The sequence below is a fragment of the Perissodus microlepis genome, chromosome 15 (assembly GCF_051167445.1).
Source record: "Perissodus microlepis isolate ML-2025 ecotype Zambia chromosome 15, ASM5116744v1, whole genome shotgun sequence".
Lineage (NCBI taxonomy): Eukaryota > Metazoa > Chordata > Actinopteri > Cichliformes > Cichlidae > Perissodus > Perissodus microlepis.
In genome coordinates, this window is record NC_140475.1 from 18,820,361 (window position 1) to 18,841,235 (window position 20,875).

The 20,875-nt window shown below is 38.4% G+C and overlaps 1 protein-coding gene across 2 annotated transcripts in view; it reads right to left on the reverse strand.

Annotated features, from left to right (window-relative positions):
- Nucleotides 1-20,875, reverse strand: part of trim67 (tripartite motif containing 67) — a 54,530-nt gene that overhangs the window by 8,885 nt on the left and 24,770 nt on the right. The window contains exons 3-10 of one of the 2 annotated variants that reach the window (XM_084952094.1): nt 18,193-18,315; nt 12,596-12,706; nt 9,705-9,858; nt 6,326-6,406; nt 4,663-4,826; nt 3,927-4,065; nt 764-888; nt 469-647 (exon numbers count right to left, since the gene is read on the reverse strand). In XM_084952094.1, coding sequence (XP_084808220.1) covers nt 469-647; nt 764-888; nt 3,927-4,065; nt 4,663-4,826; nt 6,326-6,406; nt 9,705-9,858; nt 12,596-12,706; nt 18,193-18,315 — 1,076 coding nt within the window. The remainder of the gene's footprint in view (nt 1-468; nt 648-763; nt 889-3,926; nt 4,066-4,662; nt 4,827-6,325; nt 6,407-9,704; nt 9,859-12,595; nt 12,707-18,192; nt 18,316-20,875) is intronic. The other variant, XM_084952095.1, reaches the window with a different exon arrangement.

Genomic DNA, 20,875 nt, shown 5'->3' on the forward strand with positions numbered 1-20,875 from the left:
AACAAAAGCCACTGAAGAGGTTTGACGTCCATGATAAAATCTCACAGTGCTCATGCACAGAAGTGGAATTCTGATCTACAACGAATCTCGAAATAGCAGCTGAAAACAGACCTAAAGTTCACAAGGACATGAGGATGAAAGGCAAATCTAAAACAAATAAACTGAGGCACTGTATTGGAAGGTAACCAGTATATTATTTTAAAAAATAATCTTAAATTAGTCTTCTAATTTACTGAAAGTCAATTGTCTTTGCATTTGAATGATATGAGCCTCTGGATCCTGCAGGATCAGTTTGGGATTTTTCTTGAAAACACGCAGATGGAATCTCTTAATTGTTCTCATTTTTTAAATATGATATGTATTTTATGCCAGTATTATACAACATGTCCAATAGTAGGGAACAATGGTAAAATTTTAAAAGTTATCACTAAAAACTGTTGGTGGTGTTGTTGCTCCCCATGCACCTACCTGTTGGTGTGGGAGTTGTTGTGCATGAACCAGGAGCGGTTGTTGTCCACATACATGGCCCAGGCTTTGTCATCTTTCCCCAGCATCATGTCCTTCATGGTGTTGATCCTTGCTATGCCAAACGCAGGATCTGGGTGGTTGTCATAGCGATCAATGCTGACCTCCCAATAGTGAATGCCCTGAGATTCAATAGGGGGTAAAAAAATAAATCTTCTATAACCTCTATAACCAAAAATCAACAGAAAAAGGCTAATCGCTGTCAAATTTAAACGGAAAATATCTGTATACACTTCACCTTGGAGAAAGCAGCAGTCCCCAGCACCACACGGTCATCATAGCTGTTACAGCTAACTGTCTGGTTGTCATTAGTCAGAACAATGTCCCGATGAGCTGAGGTGGGGTCAAAGGTGAACCAAGCCACTGTAAGAAGGACACAACAGTTAGCCTGCTAATAGTCTTTTGGAAATTCTGTAAGTCTGTACTAACATTCACGCTAAACTTAGTCACGTGTTGTATTCTGCATCTTATTAAAATAATTTCAAAAACTGCTCATCCAAAGTGAACCTTACTGGGTAGCTATACTTACCCACACCTACAGTAAAGCCAATAATTATATCACTGATTCTAGAAGGGCCATGCTTTCTTTTTCATAGGATTAAAGACCCTATACAGTCCTGTGGAAAAAAAACATGATTCAAAGCTCATAGAACCACCTTTAGCAGAAATAACTTGAAGTAATTGTTTTCTTTATAACTTTCAGTGTCTTACGTCATTATGGCCATATTTGCTATATAGCTTTGCTTCATTTCGTTAAGGTTTGATGTCATTTATTAATGCACAGCTCTCTTAAAGTCCCAAAACAGCATTTCTGTCAGGTTGAGGTCTGAACTTTGACTGTGCCATTGTAGCATATTGATTCATTTCTATTTCAGCTATTTATTGTAGATTTGCTGGATAATTTTCCTGTTGCATGAACCAATTTGGGTATTCTTACAAACATGATCACATTTGACTCTAAATACTTTAGTATCAGAGGTGTATAGAGGAGTTTAAGGGTGACTCAATGACTGCTAGGAGCCGAGGTCCTACGGGTGCAAAACAAACCCAAACCATCACCCCTCCACCACCGTGTTTGACTTTCTCCAAACATGGCGCTGTACATTAAAAGGACATTGTTCGAGAAGTCTTGTGGTTTGTTCAGTTCAAAACCTAAGCTGTGCTACAATATTCTCTTTAGACAGTAGTAGGGATGGGTACCGGTATCCGGTGCCATAATGGCACCGGTTCTGACATAAATGGTAGTAACAAGACCGAAAAGCAGCGCACATTTCATTACTTTATTTCGGTGCTTTTTTCTTTCTTCCTGAGATGTCATACACTTTGGATTCCAGCCAATCATTTTACCTTTGCAAGGATAGTAGGTGGGCCCAGGTACGTACATTCTTTTAGAGCTACAGATTAAAAATGCCCAAGGCAAAGTGGTCAAAAGTCTGGCTGTACTTCACAGCAAAAGATGCAAACTCAGCAGCCTGCAACAAGTGCTTTAAGGTGATACTGTGCAAAGGAGATAACACCTCGAATCTGACGACCAACCTGGCGATGCATAGTGTTTTTTTAGAAGCCAAGAAATGCACCAAGTTAGCAACATCCCCCAAGAACCCGAAGAGTAGAGTCCTGGCCCGTAGCCCTGCCAGTGTAGCAGAAATGATGACGGATGATGATGGCAGCAGCAGCCGCTCTTCTCTGCGTGAGTAGCTTAATGTTCGTGTGTAATTTACATTGAGTAGGCTAACCACGTTATTAAATTAATGCACGTAAGGTGAACTAGCAAACACCGTCGCAGTTACATGCGGCTGTCTTCTTGTTTGATGGCAGATACTCCCTTCACCCTGGCCAAAAAGGCTAAAATGACCAAAGAAAAAGTTTGAGCACCGTTTAAGCACCAGCACTGTTTCAAAAGTACTGGTTTGGCACCGGTATCGGATAAAACCTAAACGATACCCATCCCTAGACAGTAGAGGCTTTTTACAAGCATCTTCCAAATGAGCCATACTTGAGTCTGTTACACCTTCTCTGAGCATTGTGTGGTCTGAAAAGTCAAACTAGTTTAATTGCTGTGACTGATTTTTTTAAATCATCAAAATACTTTTAACAAGCTCAAGGCATACACATAAATACAACTTTCAGCTTGACTCAGCAAGGGATATTTTCATCTCTGGCTGATAAAAACAAGACTATAAATGTAATCACTCCGTCAAATAGTCACATTAATATGTATTAAAAGATTCTTTTATAATGAATGTGACCTTAGAAATCTTTGTACGGCGGTTGTGGGCAACAACTAATTGGGTTTATCCACAGAAAACAATGCACTTGTAAAGTGTAGGCCTGAGACGGGAAATGTTTCATCAACTACCAATGCATTACTAAAAATGTGCTTGCACGTGAGATTTTTACTGCCACACTACACGGATGCCATGTTTTTGTTTGCAGCCATTGCTGTCTGTTCAACAAGAGTCATGTCGCCGCAGTTTTCTTTCTCGGTGTAGCTGCGGTACAATCCTCAAAGAGAGAGAGCGGAGGAAGAGGAGGAGAAGGGGAGGGAAAAAGAGGCAGAGTAGGCAGGAAGACGAACGATGATAGAGAAGAATAAAAAGAGGGCGGGTGGGATAAACAGTTATCAGTCAGAAAACAGACTCTAATGCCCATTATTGTTGTGGCTGGTTCAGAGACACTGTTTATGTGTTTGTGTATTGTAAAAATCTCCACCCGCATTGCTCTGCTGTTACACAGTGAGTGTCTCTATTTTCTTCTTTCACCTCCTCTTTCTCTGAGTCCTTAATCTCATTCTTTCCTTTCTTCTCCAGCAGTATTTTCTGTTTTTTCTCCCTATGCAGTTATGTTTTTTCCTTCCTTTTCTCTTTTTTCTTTGCATCTCTGTACAGTTTTACCTTTATCCTCTTTTTCCATTGCCCCCTTTCTTTTTCTTACTTAACCGCTCCTTTGATCTCCTTTTCTTTCCTTCTGTTTTCTTCTTGTTTGTGACTTTTCTTTACTGTCTACTCAAACCTGGTCTACTTCAGCTTTTTTCCATCCGCTTCCTCTTCATTATTCCGTTCCTCTTTTCTTCCCCTTTCTTTGTCTGCTGTTCCTGTCCAGTGTATTCCCTTCACCCTCTTCAAAATCTTCCACCTATCTTTCTCCTGCCTTCTCCCAAAACAAAATTTTAAAAACATCTCCTCCTCTATGTAAGAGGCTTTTCTGTTCACAGTTACATAGGTCAGATGAAATTACATCATGAAACCTGTTTTACAAAGAAGATCGCAGACAAAAAAATCCCTTGGGTAAAAAAATATAATGAAATCAAGACAGCCAAAAGAGCAGAATCAAAAGTAAGGCAGACAAAGAGTCCATCTGTCATGCTGGAAGCTAAGCCAGTTCCAGCACACACCACGTACCATCAGAAGTCTTGAGCATGACTGTCTTGCTGTATGGACCCACTCCAATGGAATTATAAGCTTTCACCCTTGCGTTGTAGGAACTGTTGAAATGAAGACCATCGACTGTACACACTGTTTCCTTCCCCACATATACCTCCTGGGGGCACACACAAACACGCACACACAGACACACACAAACTCAGCATCATTTGAAATGCAAGTTGAGGCAGTATATGCTCAAGGATTAGTGAAGAGGTCAAGATCTCTAGCACTTTTAATGCATGCTTGATGATGACTCATATACTTACACACATAAAGAGTATTATCTGTCCTTTGTCAGATATGAGCATCATTTTGAGGACTAATAACTAAATAAGGAGAGCTACTGAACATCATTTTCTGAGTTTCAGACTAGATTAGTTATTTTCACAGTAGAGTTATTGCAGTGTTTCCCAAAAACAGAAATTTCTTGGGCAGGCTGCCCACGAATCTTTTTCAACCTTCAGAGAAAACAACGAGATTGAGAAACAAGTTCAAGTTGCTGCTGTGATGGTTCTTGGTGTCGTTCAGCTGTCTTTATTCTCTTGTCCTGGAGACACAACTGCTTATTTTTTTATTATCTATTTCCACAAAAAATATATGCATTTCTTTTGGGTGCACACATATGATCTGTGCCTCATTACTGCCACGATACAGAGTAATTCTGTGGGAAACACTATTAGTGTAAATCTTTTGTTTAACAAACAGTACTCACCCTGTACTGTCCTCCATTGCCATCATCCAGCTCCAGGATGTAGCCCTCGATGGGGTTGATGGTGGGCATAGCTACCCTCCAGGCCAGGGTGGCGCTGTTATTCCTTGTGCAGCACTTCTCCAGCTGCAGGAGAGGAGCTGGAGGCACTGAGGGTCTAGGCTCCACTGTGTAGAGAGATGGATGGATGCAATTTAAATTTTGCAATCCATGAATGAGAGGAATTGGGACAAAGAAGAGGTACAAGGAGGGAGACATGAAAGTGTGGAAGGATGAAGAGAGGAAGACATACAGGGATGCCGTCATCTGGCGGGTTGCCTTTAAACAGACTGAATGAAGAGAAAAATGAGCTTTAATGACAATCTGGTGGGAGATTTAAAAAAAGAGCCTTAAAGGTGAAAGAGCTCTGGGTTCATTTACAGGGTAACAGCTGGGAATTATTAAGGGCTTAAACTGGACCTAGTGAGGACTCTACATACACTTAAAGGGTAGTGTAGTGGTAGGGATGCACTGGGTTAGATTGATATGCGCTTTGAAGGCTGACTTGTAGTTTGATAGTAATAAATAAATCGGCAAAGGTGCTAAGAAAGTATGAGACATCGGCTCCCCACCAAAGGCCAGACTGATGAAAGCAAGGCATAATTCCTGCATAAAATCTGCATAAAATCAGAGGAAAAGCATCATATCAGTCTAACTCTTGTACAAAACAGGTGAAAAGCAAATTCCAAAAGGAGGAACAAACATACAAACAATAAAATAAGAAAAGATTAAAAAATCTTTCTTCACTGTTTCATTTACAGGAACTTATCTGATAAATATATAACAGTACGGAAAACACAGGGGAAGGCAGCAGTCATGGCAGACAGTATAGGAGATAATGCATGTTTTGTTGATATTACATAGTTGAATTTATGACTTATTACATGGAGATCAGCCACAACATCAAAAATACAGATTATGTAAAGTAATTAATAACGGCCATCTCTTTACAATGCAATGTTCTGCTGTAGAAATCTGGTTTCATGTCATTTATGTGGATGTTACATTGACGCAGAACATTAACTTATCCTTCAAACTCCCCAGATACTAATGCAAACGTATCTACAAGATGTACCAGAGATAGCCTGATCCACAGACGCCCCACCCGCAACCTCCAGCAGGCAAATGATCTGCTACCTGATCGCAGAGACCAAAGGACACCCGCAGAAGTCCCACATGTTGATGGATTGAAGCAGATTCTAATGTTGTGGCTGATCAGTCTATAGCTATCGAGCAAGACTGAATATGTGAAAACGAAATGATTAGAGGATCATGTTTACTGCACATTTCCTCAGTATATACTTACTCCCTATGATTTGTATTGCCACGGTTTAATTCATGCATAATTATATTTTAATATATGTGTCATTAGTAACATGTGAAACAAAATTATCGCAGGAAAAAAAGATCTTTGTGCAGAACTGTTCAGCAGATCAGTGTCGTTTACTGTTGAAGAGCTGAAAAACAACATGCAAAGGGAAAACACCAGAGAAACACTGTGGGACAAAAAGACCAGTGAGTTTCCAACCAGAGAGCTATCGGGGCTAAGGAATGAGGCAGGAGTGACAAAATATATGCAAGGAAGGGAAACAGAGATTTACAGTGAAAAATAGAGTCTCTGAAATACCTCCTGGGCTCTCTGTCTCCATCTCAGCCTCACCACTGCCTGCTTCCTGCATTTGTTTCAATTTTGGATTCTCCTGTACATCTGGAAATATGATGTTGATTTAAGTCAGTGTTCTCTAAAGAAGTAAAAAGGATGACCAGAAGTGTAGTGTATCAATCATACGCTTATTTGTCACAATGATATTAACTAAAGGTCCGAAAATTATCGTTGATAAACACAAAAATCGTTTGTCAAGCCTAAACTTGAAAGTTTTGTTGTCCTTTTTGTGTTGCATTATTTTGTGTAGTAGTTTGTAGTTTTAGGTAGTATTTGTGTAGTGATAAGACAAGAGATTGTGTTTTTAGGTATCACTTTTAGAGCTAGGTAATAATTTGGTAATTGTGGGGTAATAAGTTGGAAACAAGGAGGAAATATATATATATATATATATATATATATATATATATATATATATATATATATATATATGTGTGTGTGTGTGTGTGTGTGTGTGTGTGTGTGTGTGTGTGTGTGCTACCTAAACACTGAAATACATTTTTTGCACGCAGCAATGACTTTTGTTCACTCAAATTTAGCTTTTCTTCACTCGAAATAAATTTCTCCTCAAAATGCAACACTTGTACCTGCAAATTTTTTTTTACGTGCGCTCACTTTTTTTTTACGCGCGCTCAGAATAGTGGCACAAAAATAACGCCGTATGCTTGTTCTACGCTTTTTTATGCTGCATATTTTTTACCATAGGTGCAAAGTTATATTCTTTCCAGTGCAGCTGAGCAGCTGCTGCTATATTATTATAAAAGTATAACAGTATAATCCTATTATCCAGTATTCAGCATTGTTTGAAGGTATCAATGCAAATTTTATGTTTAATATTGTGGCTTATTATAAGGAAATGTTTGGTAATGTTTCTACTACATTTCATAGTAATATTTGTCACAATTTAAAGCCTATGAAGTTCACTTTAATAGTTTATTAATATGTAATTACAAAAATGTAAAAAGGCAGTTTTGTAGTTCTTAGCCCTGTTTCCTGGTTATCACACCGAAACTACTGCAAAATACATTAGAAGGTTACCTAGGCAACCAGAGCCAGGAATGTCCGCGAGCAATCAGCTGTCAGCTTCAAAGAGATGAGTGAGGAACGAATCACTTTGCTCCAAAGCTATGTGTGGACGTAGCTTTAAAGCGGTGCATAATTAAAGATGTAACTGCTTTAAGTGACAGGCCTTGTAGAGTGTTTAATTTAATTAGTTTCATTTGGTACAAAGAATCAGCTGTTCTGTTTTTCCAGTATTTGCATTTCGCTTTGAGCTTGTTTAGCCACAAACTAGTATCCTATACAATTAATAGACAGTGAATTACACTTCTGTGTTTCTAATCAAGCCACCTACTGTTAACCTAAACTACTCAGCTCAACCATCTCATGCAACTATTAGCATCTCGTTTTAAGAAAAGTTGAGGTGAAGACAAGAAAAGAAAATGAAAGATAAAAAAGATGCAGAGGAGGAATAACTAATGAATCTTTATGCCTGTGGAGGATGTTATGATGGCTATGTGCATCTTTTATTTACAGTATATGGGTTTAAACAAACTTAATATTTGAGTACAAACATACCTTTTGTTGGTGCTCTGTATGTCAAAGATTAAAATTCAAATGCTTAAAATGAAATTGTCCGTCGTTAAAGTCCATACCAGATAATGGGTGAGAGAGAAGGGAATCATACAACTGAATTCCACATCCCCAGTCTTGGAGAAGAAAAGAGAGCTGATCAAAGCTTTCTGGCTTTCTAAGAAGTTTGAGTGGAGCTTAAATTGGAGAAAATCTATTTGAAGTAGAACTTAACTCAAGCCATGACCTGAAGACCCGGGACACATTTTTAAATTTAATTCACTAAGTTTTTGTCGTGTCTGTAAGAGCTAGTGTCCTTATTTTCTAGGAAGTTGACTGTGTTGGGGACAAAAAACATTGCTGCAACTCATTGGAAGTGTCACCCAAGATGAACCATAACATTACAAGAGTGCATAATCACAGTTATGATACCGAATATAAAATTGATCACACACAGAGCTTCACTGAATGTAATTTCTTCATTGTGAAAATGAGTATTTTTCTTATGTTTCAATGGATTTTGTACTCTTAATAGCTGATAACAAAGACCGGTCAGCATTATTTACTTTTCTAGCAAAGTACCCAGGTTGAATCTGCTTCTGCACAGGGAAGACATCCCATCTTCACCGCCTAAGTGCAGCCATATGCAAATAAAATATGCATATTGGTGATTACATATTTAATATACATTAACTATACATCTGGGTAATCTCGGAGACTGCAGCGGAATGAATATAAAACACGCTGTTTACTCATGCGCGCCAACTGGCTGCTGGGTAGCAACAGCCAATTAATAGCTAATTAGATGTGCACACAGTAGTATGAGTTAAAGAAACCTTAAAAGAAAAGAACAATAGCAGCTAAATGTTATTTTGTTGACTTTAGATGAATCTTGTTTGTGTATGTTTGTGCATGCCAAAATTATTTACATATATCTATAATCATAGAGACTTTTTAAGTAAATCATTGGCAAGCTTACAAATGAGCTTTACTCCAGGACTTCAATAGGTATGTGCAGCTCAAGAAAATGAGTATTCTGGCGACCCAGTCAAAATCTGTGGTCAGCCTCCAAATTCAGCCACAACCCTGAACTGTTCCTCAGTTTCCCTCACTGTGTAGGAACAGTTTTGTTCAAAAAGATTCATATAGTAAGATTTTTGTGAGGAATATGATCTCAATGGGAGGAGAATTGAGGCTGCTTGATGATTTGAAGCAATGTGGTGGCCAGAGACAGGTGTGCAAGTGAAGAGACTATCAGTGATACTGCAGGATACTGCTGATTGTCATATTATCTGGTGGTAAATACATTAGATGATTACCCAGGCAACCAGAGGCTGGTATGTCCACAGGCAACCAATCATCACCTCCAGTGAGGAGCGAATTGCTTGAACCAAGGACTCTGAGATGCATCAAGTTAGTATAAAAGGCCAAAGGTTTACGGAGGTAAATCTAGAATAACAAATTATTCTCAATTCAAAGTTAATAAATCAATCAATCTGTTGTTCCCAGCAGAGTAACTGAGAAATTCCCAGCATTTTAGAATTGCTACTGTTATGTTGTGCGTGAATGGGAAATGTAAAATCGAGTGGTTTCTGAGCTTGTCCGTACATCTTAGTTAAACTAGCTTTACCATTCTTTTCAAGTTTTCTCTCGTGTGAGACTCATGCCTTATAAAGTGGAGTACGCCTTTTAAATATACAGCTAAAGAGATTTTTTAATTTGACTGAGTTGTAGTAGTACAGTTGGTTTTAAAGTCCAAACGTGTGCTCACCTTTGCCCTGGCAGAAGTCCAGCTGTAGGATGGTCTGTAGCAGCGAGTCGGTATTGAGAGTGAGGTCAAAGTCAGGGCCAACCTTTGGCTCCAGGGCCCCTTTAACCCACTGGTCTTGAGACGACGTCACTCGCTTGATCAGAGCATCTGAGATCTACGCAAACACATACAGTGGGCAAGTTGAAGTTTGCAGACACAGTATAGATTCAGCAATGGTTTACTTGTAAGAAGTAAAGAATGAAGAAAACCCTGGAAATGAGAACACATTCATTCAATATTTATATATTAGGGGCGGGTCTAGCAAAGTTTTGCCAGGGAGGCCAGGTAGGGCATTAACAGGGAGAGGGGGGCACAAAGAAGTACTTTTCTTTCTTATTCTCATTTAAAATGTCTTGCTTTTAAAAAATAATTATCTGAATCTTATAACAAACGATTGATAGATTGATGCATATATACCATCAAAACAGTGTAGATCACTGTCACAACAGCGTTTGTTTTCATTTAAAGGCTTTATGATTTTTCCTATAATGGCGGGCCGCTCTCTAGTCAAAATGCCCGGGCTGATTTTTTGTCCCAGTCCAGCCCTGTATGCAGCTCATCTGCAGTCTGGTGTTACCTTCATCTTCCTACTCGGAAGGCAGAATTTCCGAGTTCTGAGTACAATCGAAAGCACCACGACTGCAGTTTTTGCGTTGGATGTAAAAAGCGCACGTGACGTTGTGACATAGGCTAGAATCATGGCGGCGGTCAATGACGGTCCAGGCGCGGGATTTCTGTCTTGGAAATATGCACATTATCTTTTCCTTTCTATTGGTAGGTGGCACAGCGCACTTGTGGCAAGTAAGCAAGCTAGAAGACTGGAAGCAACACATTAACAAGAGAATTCTGAGTAAAACCAGAGTTACTTTCCTGAGTAACTAGTTACTTTGAAAGTAACTGGGTTACTTTTGATAGAAGTAACTAGTAATGTAACTAAGTTACTAATTTAAAGTAACTTACCCAACACTGCTTATGCTTCAGAATGGGTAAAGAAAAAGGAAGCTTATTTTCTGGAATATCTGGAAATCATGTGTGTTTTTATTCAATACCATAAAGGCACATTTATGACTGCATATGAAGGCCACTCAAGGTAAAAAATAAAAAAAAAATCAAGATTTAAAATTGTGAATTTTGATCAAACAGCTGAAATTTACAAGAACAAAGATGAAGAAATAATTCATGTAACTGTATTGCTTTATTTTTCAAGTTTAAGTTGGAATAAAATCACATATTTGAATAGAATAGAATAGAATAGAATAGAATAGAATAGAATAGAATAGAATAGTCCTGTATTGTCATCGTACTTTTGTTTTTTGTTGTTTTGTTTTTGTTATTTAAAATCAATAATTTGTAAGACTTGAGAAATGTAATTAAACATTATTAAATGTGTTTTTAGTCAAGGTTAGAGGATGACAGGTTTTATTGAAAATGAGCTTGTGGCTTCTGGTCTGCTTTATCGACCTTATTGGATAGATCTGTCGTTGGCGTCTAATAATGTATTTTATAAGTTATTGATCCCAGAACCTCAAATAATGACTATATTTTACAACTTAACCTTGAAATGTTCCTTTACACAAAAAATAAAACCCGACTTTTTTCTCATCACTGTTTTCTCTGTTTTTATGACTTTAAACTTTAAACCTTTTTTGCTGTTATGTTGGTTTCTTTTTTCTTGCTCTCTGTGGCTGTAATATGCCCCCGTAGATGTTTGCTGATACACTACAAATATTTCTGCACATGCACTGCATCCTGAATCTGTGGGAGTAGGTCATTGTTGAGTAAGTGGGTGTCATGTGCCCTTCCTCTATCACATGCATGCTCTATCCAAGCATACCACCTAACACATAAGGAAAGGAAGTATTTCCAGTGGTGACACAAATACTGAATATTTTTTCTATTTCAAATTTCAAAAACGACCTCCCCCTGATTTCACACATCCAGATGTAGCGTTTTTGATATATACTACTAAAGATATGCAAATAAAGTTGTATAAAGCCTTTTTTGTTTCCTGAGAGAGTTGTGTGAACTTTGATATAAAGCCCAGACTCTGCATGAGCTGAGACTCGAGACAGATTTAAAGATGAAAAAAAAGTAAAAAAGTCTGATGGTCTTGAAAAGTCTTCATGATTTAGCTTTCTGCAGGAAACCTTTAAACCAACATTTATTTCTTCTGAGGAGGTCACGTTTCTCCATCTATACATACAAAGATCAATGATTATTTATTAGCTACTGAGCATGTCAACCTATTGATTACTAGGCATGTAAAGTTGATTCAAAATAGATCAGCTGCAGATGTATTAAAATAAGATGCATGTTGGTGTGACTGTGGTGCTGAAGTGCAGGCAGGCATATGGGGTTGTTGTTGTTACTGTTCTCCGTGCTGACTCCTTCCTCTGCTACGCCATGGTTTGTTTGTTTTTTTGGCTGTGCCGATTCAACAAACATCAGAGGCTCCCCGTGAAGCTGATTTCTCCTAATGTGCTCAGAAGATCTGTGTGTCACGCTTCCTTCCTACCTTCATTTACATTTTTTGGTTCCAAATATCTCAGAAAGAGATTTGATTTGGGTTGATTTTTAATCTTGAGTAAGACCTCGTACTGTTTTTGTCTTGTGCTTTACTTATTTAAGTAACATAATTCCCCTGGCCTCAGCATAAGAAAGAATGTACTCTGCCACACGCTGTTTTTGTGCTGATGTTTGGTTGTTTTAGATGTTTAATAGTTTTTAGATAATGATTAACTGAAATTGTTGTTTTTTGTGTTCTTTTTGTCTTTGTAACATCCCCTGTTACTCATCTTCATACTCATCTTCATACTCGTCTCACACGCACAAACATGAGGTGTGTAAAATACCTGGAGGAAACCACTTGGATCATTCTCTTTGAGGACTTCTAGACAGTACTCCATCATGCCGGTGGTCTGCCGTAGCTTCATAGTGCAGTGTGTGATCTGGTCACGTACCACCTGGACAAAACAGATGCAGATGAGTTGTTAAAAGCAATTATTCTGAGATGAGCATCTGAAATATTTTCACTATGTTTAATTTGATCAGTTTCAATCATTTTGTACAAGTGAAAGACTCTGAAAGACTCTGATGTATGACCTTTTCCCCGAGCCTTCCTTTGCCCCCTGTTAGTGTCTTCCATTGCCTGCATGAGTTTATTCTCTTTCAGTTATATCCTCTTGCTTTAAAAAGTTATTTCCTCATCATTGTTTTTAACTTCCTACCTTTGTTCTCTTTCCAACCTTATTGCCTGATTGAGTTCACTTGTGCCCCATTACCCATTTTCTTGTTAAAAGATGAGGGGTTTCTACAAGACTGTCTCAATTTGTGCCTCATTTTGTTTAGTGTCAGTTTGTTTTTTCTTGTTACCTTATTTGGAATTTTTTTCCCTGCTTTTCTCAGGTGTGCCAAGTTATTTAGGCCCCCTGGCAGTCTGGCCATTCCTTGATGTCGATTGTTGGGTTCACTTTAACAACTTTAGCATCAATATGGTATTATATCATTATATGTGTCCCAGCCACACTCAAGCGCATCTTGGTTGGTTGTAGGACTAGCCTTACTCAGGGGAGATATACATGGAGACACAACTTTCTCCTTTGTCTATTTTGTCCCTTTTGTCTTACTTCTCTCTATCACCGTTTCTATCCCTTTGAAGAAGTTAGGCTCCATAAATGTTAAAGAGGTAAGTATTATTTCTCAGTTGCAGTGAATAGATAGAAGAAAATAAACTGTAGAAAACAGAAGAAAGAAGAAGAGAAATAACAATTTAACAGAAACCAGTGAGACACTCTGGGGCCCTGGCAGGGCCTTCTTGGATGAGGGTGTCTCGTGATAATGGCCGAAACACCCGATGAATCCAAGGTCCACTACTGACGATGTGTCCCAAATTTTAATATGATAATCTAGATCAGATCTCTAATCTCTAAACCTAACCAAGGGGGGGAAAAGGCAGATTAGCTTGGGACAAAGACCGAAAGTTGAGGCATAACGATGTGTGCCGCTGGTAAAGTTTTTGGGCTGCCTTTCCTCATAACAGCCATTCCTCAAGATTTTCTCCATTTAAAGCCATGCATTATCAGGCATTGTAACATCTAGTCCTTTTACTGAATTACAACTACGTTGTGTTCAGCAATATTATTGCTAATTTCAGAGTGAACTTGTGAAATTCTCTCAAATGCTCAGTAATACAAAGAGGTGGACTTAAACAACAATTTAATCTGTGATACAATCAAAAGCTGTAAATGGTGTCCATGGAGTCCACTTTTTCACGCTGGTCAACCTTTTCTCGGCGGTTAACGACAATGACGCTTAACATTAGTTCAGTAATAATACAGTTCAGTAAGAATGGGAGGTAATGAATGAAGAAAAGTGGCACCACGCTAAAAAAGTTCAGAACTGCCAGCTCAGGATCACACTGATTTTTGAGCTTGGCAGCAGGTTGTTATATGTGCACTGGGAGTGTAATTAGGGAGCAGAACATGGGCAGTTGGAACTGGCTGACACAAAAGACGAGTTAGTGGCTGGCATGCAAAACAGTCAGGGATTAATTAAAGACTGTCTGACAGCGTGACACCATAATGCCACAACTGGAATCGATCTGTTGATCTCTCATAAATTTCACAGAAACATTATCAGCCGCAACCAGACAAACGCACTTTTCTGTTTTTCATTCAGTCTCTCTTTCACACAGACACCAGACACATGCCGTCTGCTGGCTGAACCCCGAGCCAGGGGAAATGAGATTTGGACGTGTGTCACAGTCAGCCGTTTTGGGGCTAATTGAAAGTCTGCAACCTGTCATCGCTTTATTAACCTTTTGTTTTCTTGCAATCAAGCTGCACCACTTTTAACTCACGAGCAATCTTTAATCCTCAGCTCATAGTACTACTGATATCATTATACTCCACGTGTAACACACACACACGTCAGGTTTTAAAGTTTAAGCAAGAGATTAGACAGAAAATATTTTGAAACTTGTCTGCATCCAAAATAATTAATTCTAGCGTTAAACAATGGCCGTCTAAATGGATCAGAGAGTTAATTAGGTGCAGTTGTGGTAATTAGTCTTCTTTTATTTGATGGTTTATGAGATCAGTTAATTATTCACCTGTCATCTGTGATTTGAGTTGAAATACGAAGACCATGACAATTTAGGAAATTTCTAAATATTTTCTTGCATTTTATCCGTTTAGTAAGTTTTCTTATCTCACATGAAATATCCATATATTTGTATTTGATGTCATGTCACTCCCTTTTTTCTTTGTTTTTCTCTTATTTGCACTCATACTGTACAAGTCTACTAAAGGTGCAATTTAAAATATGCACATACTCAAATTATTTCCCAAGAGATAATTTGTTTTTCAAATCACGTTGCCGAACCGTCGCTTTTATCCTCCGTGCAAACAACATGAAGTACGAGGCGTGACGCTTGAGTAAATCTCCGATTTATTTCAATTGCTTTCTGTCCCGCTGAGACTTGCCGTCAACTCCCTCCCACATGCTCCTGCAGCCCCGGCTGATGGGCTTTTCCCGTATGTTCCTCATGAATCTGAAAGGAATTTAAGGGTTCAGATATTGAAACACGGTAATTGAATGCACCTCACTGGAGGTACATCTCACAGCCTCTTCAGCAGACACTGAATCACATTTCATTTCAGGTTAGAGCAAAAATATTTTTATTGACATCTATTTTCAGTACACTTTAGACTAAATGTCAAGTATAAATTGAAACTCATAATGTAGAGCATAAAAAAGCACTAAAATACTCATAAAACCTTCTTGGCTGTATACAAGAAATGAAATGCTAGTCATGCTTGCTATTGGGCTTTTTGTTTCTACTTGCGTTGAAGCTTTTTAATAGAATCTTGCTTTTAATTTTGATTAAATGTGTTATTTAACATAAAATTCTTAAGGTACCTTCTCATTTAGCAGCAAACAAAGACAGCACTTAGCCTCTTACAATAATGGTCAGACTTGAAGATATTAATCAGCAGCACAAAAATGGCAGGTTTGATTTTTTTTTAAAGGCTTCTGACTGTAACAACTATAACATTATAGCCCTCGAGTATTTGAGTGTGAGAACATCTAGTCTATATTCCTTTACAGGTTTTTATTTGATGATGGAATATCAAACAGGTCTCTTTATCCTGTAAAAAAAAAAAAAGCTTAGTTACTGTTTGAGTATTTTGTGGGGTTTCTTTGTTTCCTGGTCAAATTTTTATTCTCTGCCTTCTAAACCCCTCTTACACAATAATCACAATGAGATTTGTGTGATCCTCTCAACTCTACACTCAACTCACATGTTTATTCTCAATCTTTCACTATCACCCTTTTCCTTGCATTCAACTCAGTTTTGCAACTAAACTAATCCGCAGCTTCGAGATTTTGGCCCTCATGTTTTCGTCACAACACGATCTATTTAGAAATGAAAATAAGAAAAGCAGGAAGAGAAAATGTTATGTTTACAACATGTAATATCCCAAGATCTGGAAACACAAATATTTCCAAAATATACATTTTGACATTCTAATTGTACATTTTTTTTATAGTCATAGTAACATCAGCAAAAAATAAATAAAGGCTGTAAGTGCTTTTGGATAAGGAAAAACAAGAGGCCAAATGGTGAGTTCAGAGAAGAATTTCAACAGCCTATTGCTTGTGCTGGTACTTAAACTGCAGTTATACATAGTATAATATTCTATATTTTCCTGCTGACAAATAAATAAAAACACAGTCTGTGTTCAACGCAACAGTAGATGTATGTATGCACTGCTTGTATCTGAGAAGTGGGTGTAATGTGAAAACCTACAAATAACGTGCAAAATGACACTTTAATATTTGACATGCTTTAATACCTAAATGACTCCGAGTTCACACAATGGTGTTGTGAAATGTGAGCTGCTACTTTTTGGGCATGTGGGTGGAAGCTGTGAGACTGATACGAAGCTGCAATATATATACACATGCAGTCTCAAACTGAATGTGGCTTTCTGTGAGGTTGTATGAGTACCAGTCATACTCACAGGCCATCCAAAAAGTACTTTGGTCAGGTTGAAAGTACTTAGCCTGTATCAGAAAGTATCTGTGTCTTTGCAATACTTGCATTACATTAGCTGATTCTGAATTATTAACTTAGTACTCCAACCTCACATCCAACTATGACCAGATCTGGCTCCAAACAGCCAAAATGTAAAAGCAATAATGAATCAAGGCACCATAATGGCTGCATCGGTCTTTTGTAATTATGTTATATTCTGGCTTTGAGTGCCTAAGCACAGCCATAAAACCAGTGTAATGCTGTAGTGAGTATCAAGCTTCACGATTCAATATTTTGGTGGAAAAACATTAAATGGAACACTGTGGAACTTTACAGAGATATTAAAGATATATTTTTCACTCTGTTAGTAAAAAACATTATTCGTTTGGCGTAAATTTCCTTAAAAGTATGTTTTGTTTTAAATCAGTTAAATTAATGTAATTTTAAGAAGAGGCAGTGCCGCAGATGCTTATCTATCCAACTGTAAAGTCAGTACTCTTCTCACCATGAAGAGGAGCCTCTAGTTAAACTGCTGTATCAGTTAATCAGCATTTATTGTAGTAAAGATTTTAACATTGCTTTATCAACCGTCTACAACCAGCTATTCTTCTCTTATTCCAGCTTCCTTGCAGCCTGCGGCTCTTTGCCCTCTGGCTAAATCTCGATCCCCAGCCTCCAGATAATGACAACAGCTGTCCTTGGGGCTTCCATCCAAATACCCTCCACTCCTTCTCCTCCTCTTCCTCACCCCTCCCCAACCAGCAGCCAGCCAGACGGTCAGTCGGTCGGCGGGCACGTTGAGGCTGGGCAGGCATCCATGTGATACATAAACTCAGGGTGGATTTACAGAAGCAAATCATGAAAAAAAAAGACTAAGCTGCTAGAGAGAATTTATTCTGGTAGCGAGCTGAGACAGCAATTTCTTTCTGGTTCTTAAATTCCTGAAAATATACTTTTCTAATCAACGTCTCGCTATTGATGAGGATCTTTGTGAGCATGTGATTTTAAGCTAAAGTTAGATCAACAGTGGCGGGTTCACATCAGCTAATCTACTCATAACGGTGGGGCTGGTGATATCTAGATATGGACAAAAAGGACTGGAAGAGGAAACGAGAGGCGCAGTGTGATTCACTGTTGCAGATTTGCTTGAAGAAAACTGATAAAGCACAAAGAGAAATTATTAAACAAGCAGACATCTAGATTTTAATGATTAAAACCCTGTTTTTAGCATACATATTGTGGCTTTTTGAACATGTTAAATAAAAATCTCTTTGGATTAGATTATGATTTCTCATATCCTCCCCACACCAGCTGTTTTAGGGTTAGGGGTTAGGGTTAAATCTGCTGATTTAAATCAGCAGTCGACTTTACTGAGAAGTGGAAGGAACAGCGATCATCAACCAAGCTTACCTTTAGTTTGTACTCCTTCTCCTTGGTAACTTTCGTGAGCAGTTTGGCTTTCTGTCTGGTCAGCGCCTCGATCAGAGAGTCACACTGAGCCACGAGGCAAGCTTCAAACTCCACACCGTTCTCCTGAAGAAGAAAGACGAAAGCAACAGAAGCAGCACAGTCGTTATGAATTGATTAAAGAAAGTGAACAAGTAATATTAACTCATGAAACCACCATGTTTGGCTTCCCTGCCAAAATAAATCTACATTAAAGTGTTCTGAAGTGAGCATCGTTATGGGTTTGGATCACAAAAGCAAAGCACTGAGACGAAAATAGATCACTTGGCTTGTTTTTCTTCAATTAGCAGCACACTGTTTGTTACCCATTCATTTAGCCCACCACATTATGTTCTATTTTTGCTTCAGCTGCAAAACCACAAATAAATACAGCATTAATTATTTCAATACACCGCACACAAAAGCAAGCCTTTCATCGCATTTACCATCCATTTGCACAACCATACTCGCCACCATTTTTCCCTCAAGATGCAACACATGAAAATGCCGTCCTGTCACTTATAATTGTGGTTTTGTGTTTCGATTTACTAATATTCCCTGACAGTTAGCAGCTTTGTCTTTGGGCCAGCAAACAGAATGCAATGATAGTGTATAAGCAGACATCTGCAGCTGAAAAGGCTTCATTGCATTACGCTTGAAATTCAAAAACGTTCTTCAGATGATCAAATTGCAAAAGGGTGGGAGTGGAGAGGAAACGCTCAGTGCATGATGGTTGTGTTAGGTTAGCGTTAGTTTATCTTCATATCAGAAGGACACAGAAGGCAGGGCGAGCACGAGAAAATCTGCAAATACAGCAGGGACTAAATCAAAAGCATTATAAATACAGCACACATAGGCTCGTGGCTGTTTTGAACTTATTATGCAAATCCCTATTTGTGTAACAGTTAAAACAATTGCATGTCAACATCACTCAAACATTGCTAATTGGAAAATCAAACATGTGTACAACTGTAATTTAGGACCCAAATTCATAATTACTCAGCTATAACTCCAAAGAAATCAAATTAGGTGAACACGAGACGCCAGAGGTTAAACACAAAGGAGGGGAACTTGCAGCACACAGAGGATAAGAAACATTACAGCGTGACAAAGATAAGACTGAGACTATTTAAAAACAGGGAGAGGACGAAGACACGTGCGAAAACAGTCAAGGCAGTCAGAAAAACAGGAAGTCAAAAATGAAGACACCAGAGAAAAAAACTTAAATTAAAACCGAAAAAAGCCCAGAGGAGAAACTCACAATAACTCAATACAGATAAATGAATTTCAAAATATTAAACTTGGATATGTTGAGTGTTCATTTCCAACAGACTGGAAACTTGTCAGCATATAATTTGAGATGTTTTGTAGCATTTAAGATGTTGATAATTAAGATGCTGTGTCATTTAGCTTTTCCTTCCAGTAGATATAAAAACAGGTTGTGAATGAGGCAATGATCCAGGGGGCAGTTTTATCTCCCTACAAAGCCAACTTGATAATGAGATAAGGGTTCAGTAGTGATTTCCAGTCAAGGTTCCTCTGCTCAGTCACTGTTTAGAGCCCGAGGAGCACTGGAGATATTTCTCCTCAATCCTCAATCCTACATTCTACTTTCTCTTTGCCCATCTAGCTCTTTTTTTCCTTGTCTCAGACAGAGCAGAGTAAAGATAAAAGTAAAGACTGCTTTTTTTTAAAGCTAAATCCTCTTCATTTTGTAATAAGACTCTTAATGCCCACTCGTGGTGCTGTAGGTCATATCAGTGCAGACAGTGTGTAAAAACGTGTGTGTGCTTTGTGTGCATGACTGGTAGACGCTGCTGGAGAGATCAGCTGCATGGTAATGCTGTCTAGAGGGAATGCTCACACAAATGCACACATTTGGATGGTATGTTTTGTTTTTGGTTTATTGATTCTATGGATTTGCTTCTTTGCTGCTGAGTGTCGAGTCCAAATGTTGCTCTGTGAGCTTACTGTACATTACCAGGGAGTTCCCCAAAGCATGATCAATGCAGTCCTAAAACAACAGTGGTAATGTAGAGTAAATTTTGCAAACAATATCTACATGTGCAGAAATGATCAGACGTGGATATCAGTTGTGGTGCAGTCTGATACAGCCAGACTTCTGTCTCATCATGCTTATGGAGAAACATCTAAACAAAGCATGGAAGCCCTGAAATAGCTTTTTAATAGGCAGTTTGAACATGTTTGCCTCTAGAAACAGCAGGTTTCAGTAAATTTCCTGAATAACTAAATACATAATCTATCACTGCACTCAGAAAGTAAAAATAATTCAAAATGAGGTGCATTTAGAAGGTAGCTTTAAACTAAGGCACTAAGGGGCTCAAAGTATCCATGAAAATATCCTCTACATCATTACGTAAGCACAAGCACCCTGAAGCCACTTCAGAGTCACTTACATCCCCAGTCTTCCTCATTCTGATGCTCAGTTTCAACCTCATCAGTTTAAGATGAGTTCCTGTCATGTGATTAGCTGGCTATATATTTGCATTAATGAGCAGTTCATCAGGTATGTCTAACAAAGTGGTCAGTGAGTGTCTATTTCATCATTAATGGTGGCTTAACAAGTCCAGCACATGCTTTTTAATCTAGTCATTTGCTGTGACGACCCCTTCACCATCCAGAGATC